The sequence below is a fragment of the Stomoxys calcitrans genome, chromosome 4 (assembly GCF_963082655.1).
Source record: "Stomoxys calcitrans chromosome 4, idStoCalc2.1, whole genome shotgun sequence".
Lineage (NCBI taxonomy): Eukaryota > Metazoa > Arthropoda > Insecta > Diptera > Muscidae > Stomoxys > Stomoxys calcitrans.
In genome coordinates this window covers 54,992,465-55,008,953 of record NC_081555.1, presented here as the reverse complement: position 1 = coordinate 55,008,953, position 16,489 = coordinate 54,992,465, and the positions used below count along the sequence as shown (strand labels likewise).

The window sequence follows — 16,489 nt, the reverse complement described above, 5'->3', positions numbered from 1 at the left end:
CGTATCTAATGTCAACATTAGGTACCAACTGTCTAGGGGACGTCCCACCACCATCACAACCCCCAAATAAGACATATTTGCTCACCAAGACAATTTGGGTCTTAAAGAGAGTGGAACTAAATATTTATAGTTTTTAGGGCCAATACCCCAACCGGACGTATTTGCTGACTTTTGCATTAAGGAGTTTAAATGAGATTAGAAAACGAATTTGATATCCACTTTTGAGGCCAATGGCAATATGGTGTTCAAATAAATGATATATAGATATATGAGAATAGAGCACGTTACAGATATATTTTCCGGGCTTAGTGTTTGGGGGACCACGCCAACCCCAAAACACCAATACCCCAAACCAGACATATTTGCTGACTTTTTGAAGGTATAAGGAATTTAAATGAGATTAGAAAACGAATTTGATATCCAATTTTGAGGCCAATGGCAATATGGGGCTCAAATAATTGAGAATAGAGCGCGTTGCCCGGGCTTAGTGTTTGGGGGACCACCCCAATCACCTAAATCGGGCATATTTACCGACCATATCAATAGTTGATACCCACTTTCGAGACCAATTTTCTGGCGGTCTACCCCTTTCCCAAAATACCCACACAAACTGCAATTTTTTACTGACCATCGGTATATAGGGCTCAATACGAATTTGATATCCAAATGTAGGACTATGTATTTAGGGCATCAAAACACCCCCGAAAGGGTAAACATTTTTCGACTATTCCATTATGTGGCTCTAATGAAAGGTATTTGAGATTAGAAAACGAATTTGGTAACCAATTTTGGGGCCATGTGTTTGGGGGGCGCCTCTTCGTGTAAACTCCCCTAAACCAATGGCAATATGAGGTTTAAATAAATGGTATTTGAAGGAAGATGCTGATATTTTTTCAGGGCCCAGTGGCTGGGGGACCTCACCCCCGAAAACACCCCTAAATCAGATATGAGAATTTCGGTCTGAAAAAAAGTATTTTAAGAATGGAGTACACCTTACATCCAATCTTAAATTCGTAGACCAACAAAGATCATATGGGATTCAGATAAAGGCACTTATATTGTTAAGCTGTTAGTCAAGCGATATACTATTTTCGTAACATGGTATTTCACTAAAAGCTCTTTAATTGTCGAAAATAAATATTCCAAGGAAAATTTTGCTCCATATAAAGTGAAAGAAGGCACAGCGGAGCGGGCCTGGGTCAGCTAGTAATAAATGAAAATGGAAAAAATCTCGGGCTAAGTGCCTGTGCGGCATTGCATTCAACCGAAGATATTGGCAAGCTGTGTATGCCAACAATGTGGAGTTTTTTCCAAGTCAAGATACACCCATGAGAACTAGAAGTTTAGATTATAAATATAAGTAAATTTGTATCCTGTGTATTGTAGAAGGAACATCGGAGCCTACTTGGGAGAGCTAGTAATAATAAAATTCCTTATTTTTATACCCTCCACCATAAGATGGGGGGTATACTAATTTCGTCATTCTGTTTGTAACTACTCGAAATATTCGTCTGAGACCCCATAAAGTATATATATTCTTGATCGTTGTGAAATTTTATGTCGATCTAGCCATGTCCGTCCGTCTGTCCGTCCGTCCGTCCGTCCGTCCGTCCGTCCGTCCGTCCGTCTGTCTGTCGAAAGCACGCTAACTTCCGAAGGAGTAAAGCTAGCCGCTTGAAATTTTGCACAAATACTTCTTATTAGTGTAGGTCGGTTGGTATTGTAAATGGGTCATATCGGTCCATGTTTTGATATAGCTGCCATATAAACCGATCTTGGGTCTTGACTTCTTGAGCCTGTAGAGTGCGCAATTCTTATCCGATTGAAATGAAATTTTGCACCAAGTGTTTTGTTATGACATGCAACAACTGTGCCTAGTATGGTTCAAATCGGACCATAACCTGATATAGCTGCCATATAAACCGATCTTGGGTCTTGACTTCTTGAGCCTCTAGAGTGCGCAATTCTTATCCGATTGAAATGAAATTTTGCACCAAGTGTTTTGTTATGACATCCAACAACTGTGCCAAGTATGGTCCAAATCGGTCAATAACCTGATATAGCTGCCATATAAACCGATCTTGGGTCTTGACTTCTTGAGCCTCTAGAGTGCGCAATTCTTATCCGATCAGAATGAAATTTTGCACGACGTGTTTTGTTATTATATCCAACAACTGTGCCAAGTATGGTTCAAATCGGTCCATAACCTGATATAGCTGCCATATAAACCGATCTTGGGTCTTGACTTCTTGAGCCTCTAGAGGGCGCAATTCCTATCCGATTTGCCTGAAATTTTGTACGACGGATTCTTTCATGACCATCAACATACGTGTTTATTATGGTCTGAATCGGTCCATAGCCCGATACAGCTCCCATATAAATCGATCTCTCTATTTTACTTCTTGAGCCCACAAAGGGCGCAATTCTTATTCGAATTGGCTGACATTTTACACAGGTCTCCAACATATAATTTAATTGTGGTCCAAACCGGACCATACCTTGATATCGCTCTAATAGCAGAGCAAATCTTTTCTTATATCCTTTTTTTGCCTAAGAAGAGATGCCGGGAAAAGAACTCGACATATGCGATCCATGGTGGAGGGTATATAAGATTCGGCCCGGCCGAACTTAGCACGCTTTTACTTGTTTAAACTTTAAAACTGCATTTTTATGGCTTTTACGTAAGTATTCCTGAAAATAGGTACAATATATTTTAATTTATTCTATCCTTACTACAAACGTTGAAAGCCATTTGCACATTAAATAAGTGTAGCACATCTTATAAGTGTAGGTCGGTTGGGATTGTAAATGGGCCATATCGGTCCATGTTTTGATATAGCTGCAATATAAACCGATCTTAGGTCTTGACTTCTTGAACAAATAGAGGGCGTAATTTTAGTCCGATTTGATTGAAATTTTGCACGTGGGTTTTGGTATCACTTCTAACAACTATGCAAAGTATGGATCATATCGGTCCATAAACTGATATAGCTGTCATATAAACCGATCTGTGGTCTTGAGCCTCTAGAAGGCACAATTCTTATCCAATTTGGCTGAAATTTCGCATGACGGAATCACCAATAACATATCAATTATTTTCTTTTATCCCTTCCTCTACTTCGTTTGCCTAAAAAAAGAGACACCGGGAAAAGAACTCGACAAATGCGATCCATTGTGGAGGGCATATAAGATTCGGCCCGGCTGAACTTAGCACGCTTTTATTTGTTTTTCATTAATTTAGGAGTTACATTTTTTGTACGTAGTTTTTAGCCTTCAAAGTTTTTTTTACCTTTTCACCATTGTTTACATACAGAATGTCATCATTCATATAAGAAAGGGACAAAATTACAAGCTTAGTTGATAATACACCAACCAAAACATTAATCAATTTTGCTGTATCAAGAAGGTTCTTTGCTGATGCCAAACAAGCATCTCAAAGAGGTGTTTTGCTTAAGGTCAAAGTTGAACTTTCAATTTTTTTCAAAAAAATGGCAATGAAAAATTTGTTCATAAACTTTTGATTTAGTTTTTATTTTTATAATTTATTTACCAACGTATGATCGTCGTTTAATAAGTGTAGTCTATGTAAAAAGGAAAAAATACCTTTTACATGCGTTTTGTCAACAAAAATCAAAAGTTCAACTTTAACCTCAAATGGCTCAATAACAAGTGAGCCGATTTGAATGATTTTAAAACTAAAAGAAAGCTTCAGTTGTTGAATAAACAAGTATAAGCGTGCTAAGTTCGGCCGGGTCGAATCTTATATACCCTCTACCATGGATCGCATTTGTCGAGTTCTTTTCCCGGCATCTCTTCTTATGCAAAAAATGATATAAGAAAAGATTTGCTCTGCTATTAGAGCTATGTCAAGATATAGCCGGTTCGGACCACAATTAATTATATGTTGGAGACCTGTGTAAAATGTCAGCCAATTCGTATAAGAATTGCGCCCTTTGGGGCCTCAAGAAGCAAAACATAGAGAACGGTTTATATGGGAGCTGTATCGGGCTATAGACCGATTCAGACCATAATAAACAGGTATATTGATGGTCATGAGAGGATCCGTCGAACAAAATTTCAGGCAAATCGGATAATAATTGCGACCTCTAAAGGCTCAAGAAGTCAAGATCCCAGATCGGTTTGTTTGGCAGCTTTATCAGGTTATGAACCGATTTGAACCATACTAGGCACAATTGTTGGAAATCATAACAAAACACGTCGTGCAAAATTTCATTTCAATCGGATAAGTATTGCGCACTCTAGAGGCTCAAGAAGTCAAGACCCAAGATCGGTTTATATGGCAGCTATATCAAAACATGGACCGATATGGCCCATTTACAATACCAACCGACCTACACTAAGAAACACCAAGAAGTATTTGTGCAAAATTTCAAGCGGCTAGCTTTACTCCTTCGGAAGTTAGCGTGCTTTCGACAGACAGGCGGACGGGCGGACAGACGGACGGACAGACAGACGGACGGACGGACGGACATGGCTAGATCGACATAAAATGTCGCGACGATCAAGAATATATATACTTTATGGGGTCTCAGATGAATATTTCGAATAGTTACAAACAGAATAACGAAATTATTGGGTTGCCTAAAAAGTAATTGTCGGTAATAAAGTAGTAATAAATTAAATTTAAATTTAAGTAAATTTTTTCAACGGCTTGTGACTCTGTAATTGCATTCTTTCTTCTGTCAGTTATCAGCTGCTACTTTTAGCTTGCTTGCGCGAAATTTTGTTTATATTTGTTTGTTTGGCGTCAATTTTAATATGGGTACCACATGTATTGAAAGAAATTCATTTACCAAACCGAATCAACGCTTGTGATATGCACCTTAAACGCAATGAATTCGATCCGTTTTTAAAACGAATCATAACTGGAGATGAAAAATGGATTGTTTACAATAACGTTAGTCGAAAACGATCATGGTCCAAGCATGGTGAACCACCTCAAACCACTTCAAAAGCTGATATCCACCAAAAGAAGGTTATGCTGTTTGTTTGGTGGGATTGGAAGGGTGTGGTATATTTTGAGCTGCTTCCAAGAAACCAAACGATTAATTCGGATGTTTACTGTCAACAATTGGACAAATTGAATACAGCCATCAAGGAGAAGCGACCAGAATTAGTCAATCGTAAAGGTGTCATATTCCACCAGGACAACGCTAGACCGCACACATCTTTGAGTGAGCTTGGCTGGGAACTTTTGATGCATCCACCATATAGGCCTGACGTTGCACCATCAGACTACCATTTATTTCGATCTTTGCAGAACTCCTTAAATGGTAAAACTTTCGGCAATGATGAGGCTATAAAATCGCACTTGGTTCAGTTTTTTGCAGATAAAGGCCAGAAGTTCTATAAGCGTGGAATACTAAATTTGCCAGGAAGATGGCAAAAGGTTATCGAACAAAATAACAATTATATATTTGATTAAAGTTCATTCGAAGTTTTATTAAAAATGCATTTACTTTCTTTTAAAAAATCCGTAATTACTTTTTAGGCAACCCAATAGTATACCCCCCATCCTATAGTGGAAGGTATAAAAATATTATTTAAAAATCTCGTATTCGTAAAACTACGATTTTTGAAAAGTGGAATAAAGGTTTTGAAAAGTGGCGCAGGAACCTAAGAAGTATGGCACATCTTAATCTTAAATGGACTATGACAGAACATTTGTCCCATTAGCCGAACGTAAAATAGCGTTCCAAGCGCGTCGACAATCTCTGACACGAAGTTTCAAGGTTTCTCCCACCACTTGACCTTTCCCTTAGGCACTTGGTCGTCCCGGTTTGCGTGTACCGCCGTGATCGCCTTCAAAAGACTTCTTTGCTGACAACATGAACTGGCCAATGCAGCCGCTGTATTTTGATGCGTTCAAATATGCTTTCGTCGTCATACAGCCTATATTTTCCATTAACACAGACTGGCTCATATGTTCTAGGTAGGATTTTTCTCTCAAACACTCCATGTACCGCCTCATCTGCTTTCGTACCCATGCTTCGGAGCCATACAACAGCATGGGTAATATCAGTGTCGTGTATAGTGTAATTTTCATCTGTTGAGAGGCGGCTTTGCTCTTCGCTGCTTGCACAATCCAAAGTAGCACCTTTTAGCCAATATTATCCTTCGTTTTATTTCATCATTCGTTTCGGTTACGGCGGTGCCGAGGTACATAAAGTTGCTGACTATCTCTTTACCTGCTCGGGTTTACAGGGCTTTGTGGGAGTTGATATCATCCACTTTGTCTTATCTCCATTTACTTTCAAACCTACATTCGTTGATTCTCTTTCGATACTTTTAAAGGCTGCAGCAGCTTCTTCCGTTGACCGACCCATATTATCGATGTCGTCGGCATGGGCGAGTAGCATATGTTCGCTTGTGTGTAGAGCGACATGCTTTTTCGAACCTGCTTCTCGTATACGAGGGTTTCCTTCTATATACCGGGATTGGACAACCCTTGTGTTGAAATCTGCCAACTGACAGCTCTAAAGTAAAGCTTGACATTTTTGAGGTTATACGTACGCAGAACGTTTTGAAGTCTTATTTACAGTAATTTAAAACATTTATCTCGCCCAAAAAATAAATTAAATCGTGAACTTTTTCTTGCGATTATTTTTTGCAACTTTCAACGTGGATGAACTCAACTACAGTGCATCGATGGACTTAATTCAATTTTTGGCGATGATGCTTCATCAAGGACCAGCGTTTATGGATGGTATGGTAAATTCAACCAAGATATTAGTTCTCTCCAAGACGAATTTCGTGAAGGTCGTCCAAAGTCAGTTGTTGTTCCAAAAACCATTGATGCTGTGCGCCAACTGATATTGTATGATCTTCGTGTGAGCTATCGTGATATTGAGACAACCTTAGGCATTAGTGGCACCAGCATATATTGAAAATTCCATGAACATTTGACCATCAGGAAAATTTCTTCGCGTTGGATCACACACAGTTTACAAATCGCTCAAAAACGCTCGTGTCGATTGGTCGAAAAAATGCTCTAAAAATACGAAACAACTGTAATCTTATATACCCTCCACCATGGATCGCATTTGTCGAGTTCTTTTCCCGGCATCTCTTCTTAGGCAAAAAAAGGATATAAGAAAAGATTTGCTCTGCTATTAGAGCGATATCAAGATATGGTCCGGTTTGGACCACAATTAAATTATATGTTCGAGACCTGTGTAAAATGTCAGCCAATTCGAATACGAACTGCGCCCTTTGTGGGCTCAAGAAGTAAAATAGAGAGATCGATTTATATGGGAGCTGTATCGGGCTATATACCGATTCAGACCATAATAAACACGTATGTTAATGGTCATGAGAGAATCCGTCGTACAAAATTTCAGGCTAATCGGATAATAATTGCGACCTCTAGAGGCTCAAGAAGTCAAGATCCCAGATCGGTTTATATGGCAGCTATATCAGGTTATGAACCGATTTGAACCATATTTAGCACAGTTGTTGGATATCATAACAAAATACTACGTGCCAAAATTCATTCAAATTGGATAAGAATTGCGCCCTCTAGAGGCTCAAGAAGTCAAGACCCAAGATCGGTTTATATGACAGCTATATAAGGTTATGAACCGATTTGAACAATACTTGGCACAGTTGTTGGATATAGTAACAAAACACGTCGTGCAAAATTTCATTCCAATCGGATAAGAATTGCGCACTCTAGAGGCTCAATAAGTCAAAACCCCAGATCGGTGTATATGGCAGCTATATCAGGTTATGAGCCGATTTGAACCATACTTGGCACAGTTGTTGGATATAATAACAAAACACGTCGTGCAAAATTTCATTCCAATCGGATAAGAATTGCGCACTCTAGAGGCTCAAGAAGTCAAGACCCAAGATCGGTTTATATGGCAGCTATATCAGGTTATAAACCCATTTGAACCATACTTGGCACAGTTGTTGGATATCATAACAAAACACGTCGTGCAAAATTTCATTCCAATCGGATAAGAATTGCGCACTCTAGAGGCTCAAGAAGTCAAGACCCAAGATCGGTTTATATGGCAGCTATATCAAAACATGGACCGATATGGCCCATTTACAATACCAACCGACCTACACTAAGAAACACCAAGAAGTATTTGTGCAAAATTTCAAGCGGCTAGCTTTACTCCTTCGGAAGTTAGCGTGCTTTCGACAGACAGACGGACGGACAGACGGACGGACGGACGGACAGACGGACAGACGGACGGACGGACAGACGGACGGACATGGCTAGATCGACATAAAATTTCACGACGATCAAGAATATATGTACTTTATGGGGTCTCAGACGAATATTTCGAGTAGTTACAATCAGAATGACGAAATTAGTATACCCCCCATCTTATGGTGGAGGGTATAAAAATAAAATGAGAGCACAACGTTTTGCGACACCTGAAAAGTGGTTGATGCGTTCAGAATGCATGTTTTGGAGATACCTCAATCAGAGTGGCAAAAGTGCGCGATAATTGGTTCAATCGCATTCAAAAGTGTATAGATCTTAATGGGGAATATTTTGAAAAATAATAAAGCGATTTTAGATGATTTATATTTGTTTTTGTGTTCTCTAGTCCCAAAATATAAAAGGCAACCCTCGTAGTCTTCTCCCGCAGGATATTAAAGAGATCACACGATAGGCTGTCTCCTTGTGTGATACCTCGTTTCCCTAGTAAAAAAGAAAAAGAAAAAGAAAAAAAGAAAATTTCGGGAAAAATTTAAGATCAAATTGTATCTAATTATATCTAAATGTATCTAATTAGATATAAGTTGAACCAAATATATATGTTGGCAGATATAATTGGATCTGACCATATCAATTTTTTACTCGGTTTGGTATTGAACGGTTCGGAGAGGTTCTTTCTTATTTTAAGTGAGGAGCGTGTATCAGCAAGTGTCACCTGCCAAAGTCGTTTCAGTTTTGCAAGAATACAAGACTCAGACATGGTTTCAAATACCTTTGAACCTATAGGGCTTTGTAGTCAACGAAAAGATGGAAGGTGTTGATATGTCCTTCTCAGTTCGTTTCCAGAATTTGGCGCAGTGCAAATATCTTGACAGAACCCAATTATCTCATTGATATAAGGTTTTAATCTTTCACAATGTACGATCGATAGTATCTTCAATGCGATGTGGAGAAGACTTATTCCTTTGTAGTAAGCACATACTGTCTTGTCCCCTTTCTTGTGAGGTTCCAATCATCGGGTATGCGTTCTTCTTACATGATTGCACATGGTTTTTGCCGGGTTATTGGACCTCGTTTTGACTAGGTGGTACACTTTCTATACCACCAACAGGGGTTGTGTCAATGGTATACTCATAGCCACCATCATCGTATACCAGCAGTTGGGAAATGTGTTTTTTTCCATATCCTCAGTACACTATATGTATCAATTACCAGAAAAAAGTGTTACACTCGACGAAATAATTGTCAAATTATATACTAAAGTGGCACAACGGTTACTCCGGTTCCGATATCAAATCAAAATCGGTCTATATGGTCCTTAGGCCGATTGGGGTCATATTTGGCGTGGAGGCTAAAGAGTATATTTGAGCTTGCCAATCACTTATTTTTCAGAAAAAACTAATCTTGTATATCTGTTCAGTAGATCAAAAGTTATAGCCCCCAGAAGGTTAGAGGAGGGGAAAGTGATCAACTTTGGCACCCGGTATTGAAAATATGGACCAACACCAGCATTTTTCTGAAAGCCAATGTCCTCCTCCACAAATGTCTATCCGCTTAAATCAACAGATAAACAGATTATTTTTACCATATGTTTAAAAAAATGTAATTTTGGGAGCCGAGCACAAACAAAGTATTCAAATCGCTTTTCCGCCATCCAAGTAGCTGCTGATGTCTGCTTTGAACTCATTTAAAAATATGATTAATGCATATTTGGCACATTCTTATCCCAGTTCTTTGAAGTGACTTTTTGCAGTGGGAAGGCAACTCAACTCGTCTCCTCTAATTGATGACGAGCATATTAAGCAGCATTTAAATAAATTAAATACACAAATATTTCAAACCCAATGCTTTCTTTTTAAAATTATTCACAAACATTCACATTCCATGCGTTAAAGTGTGTTCCCTAGTAGACGTTTGACCTTGCGACCTAGGTCATGGTTTGTTTACCACCATAAAGCAAATCAAAGTTTTTTGGTCTTCTACGTCACATTTGTTTAGGCAACTGAATTTTTAATTGACCACTTGGAATACATTTTGGGGGAAAAAATTTCACGGGAAGAGACATAAGAGGAGAGAAGTTAACAGATTAAACGGTGCAGTAGCATATTCCGATTGGGCAATTAATTTATCTTAATTTGATTTAATCGAAACACCAGGTGGCTTCGCTCTGGCACTCGACGAAATTGAAACCCCATTTCATGTTGAGATTTCCTGGTGGAACTAGAGAGCAAGCGCTTAGGTTTATCATTAGAGATCCAGGGAAGATGACCATGATGTATCTGTGTTGTTGACTGCTCGCATTCCCGTTTTTTGTTGGTGTTCCCCTTTTTATGGAATTTTTAACTTTGTTTTGATGTTTCATATAAAACACCGATGATGGCGGAGAAACCACATCAGTGTTGTTCAAGTTCAGCGTAGTAGTAACTTGAGCAAATTTTCTTGAATCTCCCCAACGACCTGCATCAAGAAGATTGCCAATATGAAGGTAGACCTCGAAACAAAAGTCTTTTTAACACCAAAAGGCAAAACGATGGGGGATATTAATGGAGTTTCTTTTCTTTCATTTGGGGATTAAACTATAGGTTTTCGTTTGTATGTTGGCAGCAATGATAGGTATAAGCACCGCCGGCTTTATTGGCAGTAGTTCTGGAGGCGGTGGTGGAGGAGTATATGGTGGCGGCGGAGGAGGCTTCGGTGGCGGTCATGGAGGTGGTTATGGTGGTGATCGTGGAGGCTCCGTTCGAACCATTAAAGTTGTTCACGCCGCTGGTGGCTCCGGTGCTGGAGGTCATGGTGGTCACGGAGGTTATGGCGGACATGGCGGTCGTGCCGGAGGACCTGTCCAAACTATAAAAGTTCTTCATGCTCAAAGCGACTCTTCAACTGGCGGCCATGGAGGTCACGGCGGTTATGGAGGATACACCAGTCATGGTGCTGGCGGTGCCGGAGGTGCAGTAACCATTAAAGTTATTCATGCTGAAGGTTCTGCGGGAGCTGGTGGGCACGGAGGTCATGGAGGCTACAGTAGTCCTGGAGCTGGTAGTCACGGCGGTCATGGAGGTCACGTTGGTGGTGTTAGAACCATAAAGGTGATTCATGAGCAAGGTGGTGCTTCAGCTGGTCACGGTGGGTACTCTGCCGGAGGTAATGGCGCTGGAGCTGGAGAAGTTAAAACCATCCAAGTTATACATGAACAAGGTGGTGCTTCTGCTGGTGGTCATGGTGGATACAATAGTGGAGGTGGCGGTGGTGGTTTCTCTGCTGGTGGCTATAGAGGAGCTGAGGAGGTCAAAACAATTCAAGTCATCCATGAGGGAAGCACTGCTTCTGCTGGGCAAGGTGGCTACTCTCGCGGCGGTGGTCATGATGGATTTTCTGCTGATGGTGCCGCTGGTGGCTATGGAGGTGGCGAAGAAGTAAAAACCATTCAAGTTGTCCACGAACAAGGTGGTGCTGGTGGATCCGGCATTGGATTCTCTGCTGGTGGAGGTGCTGGAGGCTACGGCAGTGGTGAAACAGTTAAAACTATTAAAATTATCCATGAACAAGGAGGTGATGGTGTTGGAGGTGCCGGTGGATTCTCTGCTAATGCTGGTGGCTATGGAGGAAATGATGATGTAAAAACCATTCAAGTTATCCACGAACAAGGTAGTACCGGTGGAAGTGGTTTCTCTGCTGGTGGCGGCGCTAGCGGTGGATTCTCGGCTGGCGGAGGTGCCGGTGGTGAAGAAGTCGGAACTATTCAAGTCATTCATGAGGATGGGGGTTCATCAGCTGGTGCTTATTCTTCTGGCGGCGGTTATTCTGATGGCGGTGGCTATTCTTCTGGCGGTGACTATTCTGCTGCTGCCGCAGCAGGTGGCTTTGATGATACCTTCGAAACTCTCAAATCCCTTAAGGTTATTGGTGCCTTAAGTGTCGATGGCGGCTCTGGTGGAGCTGGTGCCATTTCCAGTGGCTACGTAGCAGCCCCAGACGGAGGTTGGCAAGTGTAACTATCTAGTCGCCCATCAAGTAGTTTAGGTAGCTTTTTAATTTAATTTTATTATGTAAACTCACCAAAGCACACATGGCTCTCATTTTGTACAAATGCTCCATCACTTCCATTTGTAGATGATTAGGAAAAGAAAACCAAAATAAAATAACAGAAAAAAATTAATCACTCATTCATCTACCTCTTCATTATTCATAATCGCTTAAATGCTAAAAAGATTTAACCTCGGTGCCAACGCAGTGGGCCCACCGCGTGTTAACTCTCAATGAAACAAAATGCTTCAACGACACGCTGGTGGACAGTTAAGCGTTTACAGCGTCCGTCATCACAATGAAATGCTGGCTGCGTTTGCGTTACCGGCCGGTCCACTGTACTTAATCAAAAAAAGTCTTTTTGACCCTGAATTTGAAAACGCTGCAGATAAGACATGGTCAAGTGCATTGGGAAAGTTTGGTTGGCACGATTTACTACATATATCGACCGCTTACGTGTAATAAACAGATTTGTCAAACAATTTCGATAGTCGGTCGAATGCACAACATAACGCGTGGCAATAACAAGTGGTAACAGAGCAAGCTCTGTTACCACTTGTCACAAGTCACTAGCTTTGTATATTTATGATAATGTAATTAGCATAGCAAAAGTTAAGATTGGCAAGACTAAAAGTACTTACATAAGTATCGCATTAATGAATTTTCTAACTCATCAAAATTGCAACGAAGTAAAAAAACACACAAACTCTAAACTATTGGAGCAATCGTTATGATGAAAGATGAAAAGTGGACAGCAGAATGTTTGCTATGAATGTCTGCTGGAAAAGAGAACGCTGCATTTATATCCTACACCACAACTGCGGTACAGGTTATTATACCCAGGGCCGCGGAGTATTGTTCGTAAAGATGATCACACTTAACGGCTGTATTGAGTCTTCCGTTCCTGCACTGCCTTATGTTCCAATATTAGGATTTACTCAAGTTCTTGATTAAATGGGCTTCTTGTGAGTAGACGATGGTCTCATCGGACTAACAATTTTGTGTGCATATTGCAGACAATTGTTTTTTCGCCGAATTCAACATTATTTTTTATACCCTACACCACTACTGTGGTACAGCCCAAAACATTTTTGGGCGTTATGACCTAACCTGATGCGTTCATAACGCCGAATATAAACGCCTAAAAATCGACCAGAACGCCCATTGGGTTTTATGACCTTTTTTGTTTTAAAAGTAACAAAACAAGTTTCTAATATTTTTATGAAAATTCGGCACTAAAAAAACCTACAGAGCAAAAAAAAATAGTAAAAGTAATATTGGGATTATTTTTATCCTTTTTAGGGCTTTATTTCGTCGATATTGTTTAAATACTTCATTTCACTATGAAACAATGCCCAAATAAACAAATAAGACAAATTCCAAAAAAAATTGTAGGGATTATTTAATGATTTTGGAGGGTTATTTCATTTGGTTAAAACTTGAATTTTTATCGAGTTTGTATAAAACTTATTACTAGAAATACCGGGTGTTGTGACCGGTCAGCCATTTGGGCGACCTGCCATTATGTCCAACAGTCATTGGCACAAAATCAATTTTGTGCGTTGAAACCGCGGTATGGTCGGTTGAATTTACATAGCAATTGTTAGAATCTATGGCGCTACGAAATAACCTTCAACGCAAACAAATTAAATAGCCCCCAAAATTAATTAGGAGAATATTTTATCTAATTTGGGGTTTAATTCGTGGAAAATGCTTGGATATCGAAACGATATAAAATAATTCCCAAAAAAAATATATGATTTCTTATGGTTAAAAATTAAATTTTTATCGAGTTGGAAAATATTACTAAATATACCGTTTTAGTTTTTGTCGAGTCCAGTTAAATCATTGGAGTAATATTTTTGCGTATTATCATCCATTTAAAGTGCAACCATGAAGCTTATGGAATTTTAAATCATTGCTGGTACACGCAAAAACAGCAAATTGTTGTATATTCTCAGTGAAGAGCAATGAATGATTCGTGGGTGTTTTCTAACTGATTAAAAAAATTCAGTTCTAGTTAATTAAAACGAAAATGAAGCACATAAAATAAAGAAAACAAATAAAAGTGTGCTACCGGGCCGAATTTTATATACCCTCCACCATGGACCGCATTTGTAAAGTTCTTTGCATGGGCAAATAAAAAACAAGTAAGAAGGCGTAAAGTTCGGCCGGGCCGAACTTTGGATACCCACCACCTCGGGTATATATGGTTTACACCTTTCATCAAAATCCGGTGTAAATTTCATACCTTATGTTCCATAGCAGTTATATCGAAATATGTTCCGATTTGGACCAAATACTAATCGGTACAAGTCAATATTCAATTGTGTATAACAAAATATTGGTCTTTTCAGTAGCTATATCTAAAAATAAAGCGATCTGAACCATATACGACACGGATGTCGAAAAGCCTATCACAAGTCACTGAGTCGAATTTCAATAAAATCGGATTATATATTCGCCTTTAATGGGGCGAAGACTTTAAATCGAAATATCGGTCTACATGGCAGCTATATCCAAATCTGGACCGATTTGGGCCAAGTTGCAAAAAAATTACGAAATCCTTACACAACGCACTGTCCCAAATATCGACGAAATCGGACAATAAATGCACCTTTTACGGCCCCCAAAACCTAAAACCGAGAGATCGGTCTATATGGCAGCTATATCCAAATCTGGACCGATCTGGGCAAATTTGACGAAGGATGTCGAAGGGCCTAACACAACTCACTGTCCCAAATTTCAGCAAAATCGGATAATAAATGGCTTTCATGGGCCTAAGACCATAAATCGGAGGATCGGTCTATATGGTAGCTATATCCAAATCTGGACCGATCTGAGCCAAATTGACAAAGGATGTCGAAGGGCCCAACACAACTTACTATCAGAAATTTCAGCAAAATCGGATAATAAATGTGGCTTTTTTGGACCTAAGACCCTAAATCGGCCGATCGGTCTATATGTGGGCTATATCAAAATATAGTCCGATATAGCCCATCTTCGAACTTAACCTGCTTATGGCTCAATATCTCTATTTTTAAAGACTGTAGCGTGATTTCAACAAACAGACGGACGGACATGAATATATATACTTTATAAGGTCGGAAATGGATAATTCGATGTGTTGCAAACGGAATGACAAAATGAATATACCCCCATCCTTTGGTGGTGGGTATAATAATAGATAAGAATTGCTATGCTATTGAAGCCATGGCAGGTTATAAAGCTATTCGGTTTATACTAACAACGCTAACTTTCGAAGAAATAAAGCTACCTGCTTGAAATTTTGCATAAATACTTCTTATCAGTGTAGTAAATTGCCTATATCGGTAAATGTTTTGATATAGCTGCCATATAAACCGATCTTGACTTCTTGATTTGGCTGAAATTTTGCATGAGGTGTGTCTTATGATTTCCAAAAACTGTGCTGAGTATGGTTGAAATCGATCCATAACATGATATAGCTGTCATCAAAACCGATCTGGGGTCTTGACTTCTTGAGTCTCTAGAGTGAGCAATTCTTATCCGATTTGGCTGACATTTTGCACAACGGCTTCTCCCATGACCATCAACATACGTGTCAAACATGGTCTGTCGTGTCAAAATCGGTATAGCCTGATACAGCTCACCTATATACCGATCTCCCTATTTTACTTCTTGAGCACCTAAAGGGCGCAATTCTTCTCCGAATTCCAACATTCAATTCAATTATGGTTTGAATCGGATCATATCATTATAATAGCTCCAATAGCATAGCAATTCTTTTCTTTTATCCTTTCTTTGCCTAAAAAGAGATACCGGGAAAAGAACTCGACAAATTCGATCCATGGTGGAGGGTATATCCACGTTTACTTGTTTTTTTATACCCACCACCGAAGGATGGGGGTATATTCATTTTGTCATTCCGTTTGCAACACATCGAAATATCCATTTCCGACCTTATAAAGTATATATATTCTTGATCAGCGTGAAAATCTAAGACGATCTAGACATATCCGTCTGTCTGTCTGTTGAAATCACGCTACAGTCTTTAAAAGTAGAGATATTGAGCTGAAACTTTGCACAGATTCTTTTTTCGTTCATAAGCAGGTTAAGTTCGAAGATGGGCTATATCGGACTATATCTTGATATAGCCCCCATATAGACCGATCGGCCGATTTAGGGTCTTAGGCCCATAAAAGCCACATTTATTATCCGATTTTGTTGAAATTTGGGATAGTGAGTTGAGTGAGGCCCTTCGACATCCTTTATGAATCTGGC

The 16,489-nt window shown here is 39.6% G+C and overlaps 1 protein-coding gene across 1 annotated transcript; it reads left to right on the top strand.

Annotated features, from left to right (window-relative positions):
- Nucleotides 1-10,806: 10,806 nt before the first annotated feature.
- Nucleotides 10,807-12,195, top strand: LOC106088901 (uncharacterized). Its single transcript, XM_013254609.2, has one exon. It carries the CDS (start codon nt 10,807-10,809, stop codon nt 12,193-12,195), a length of 1,389 nt encoding a protein of 462 aa, XP_013110063.2.
- Nucleotides 12,196-16,489: the final 4,294 nt, after the last annotated feature.

Bases quoted from the DNA above. Each gene is read 5' to 3' on its own strand.
- LOC106088901 (XM_013254609.2), top strand. From the start codon at position 10,807: ATGATAGGTATAAGCACCGCCGGCTTTATTGGCAGTAGTTCTGGAGGC.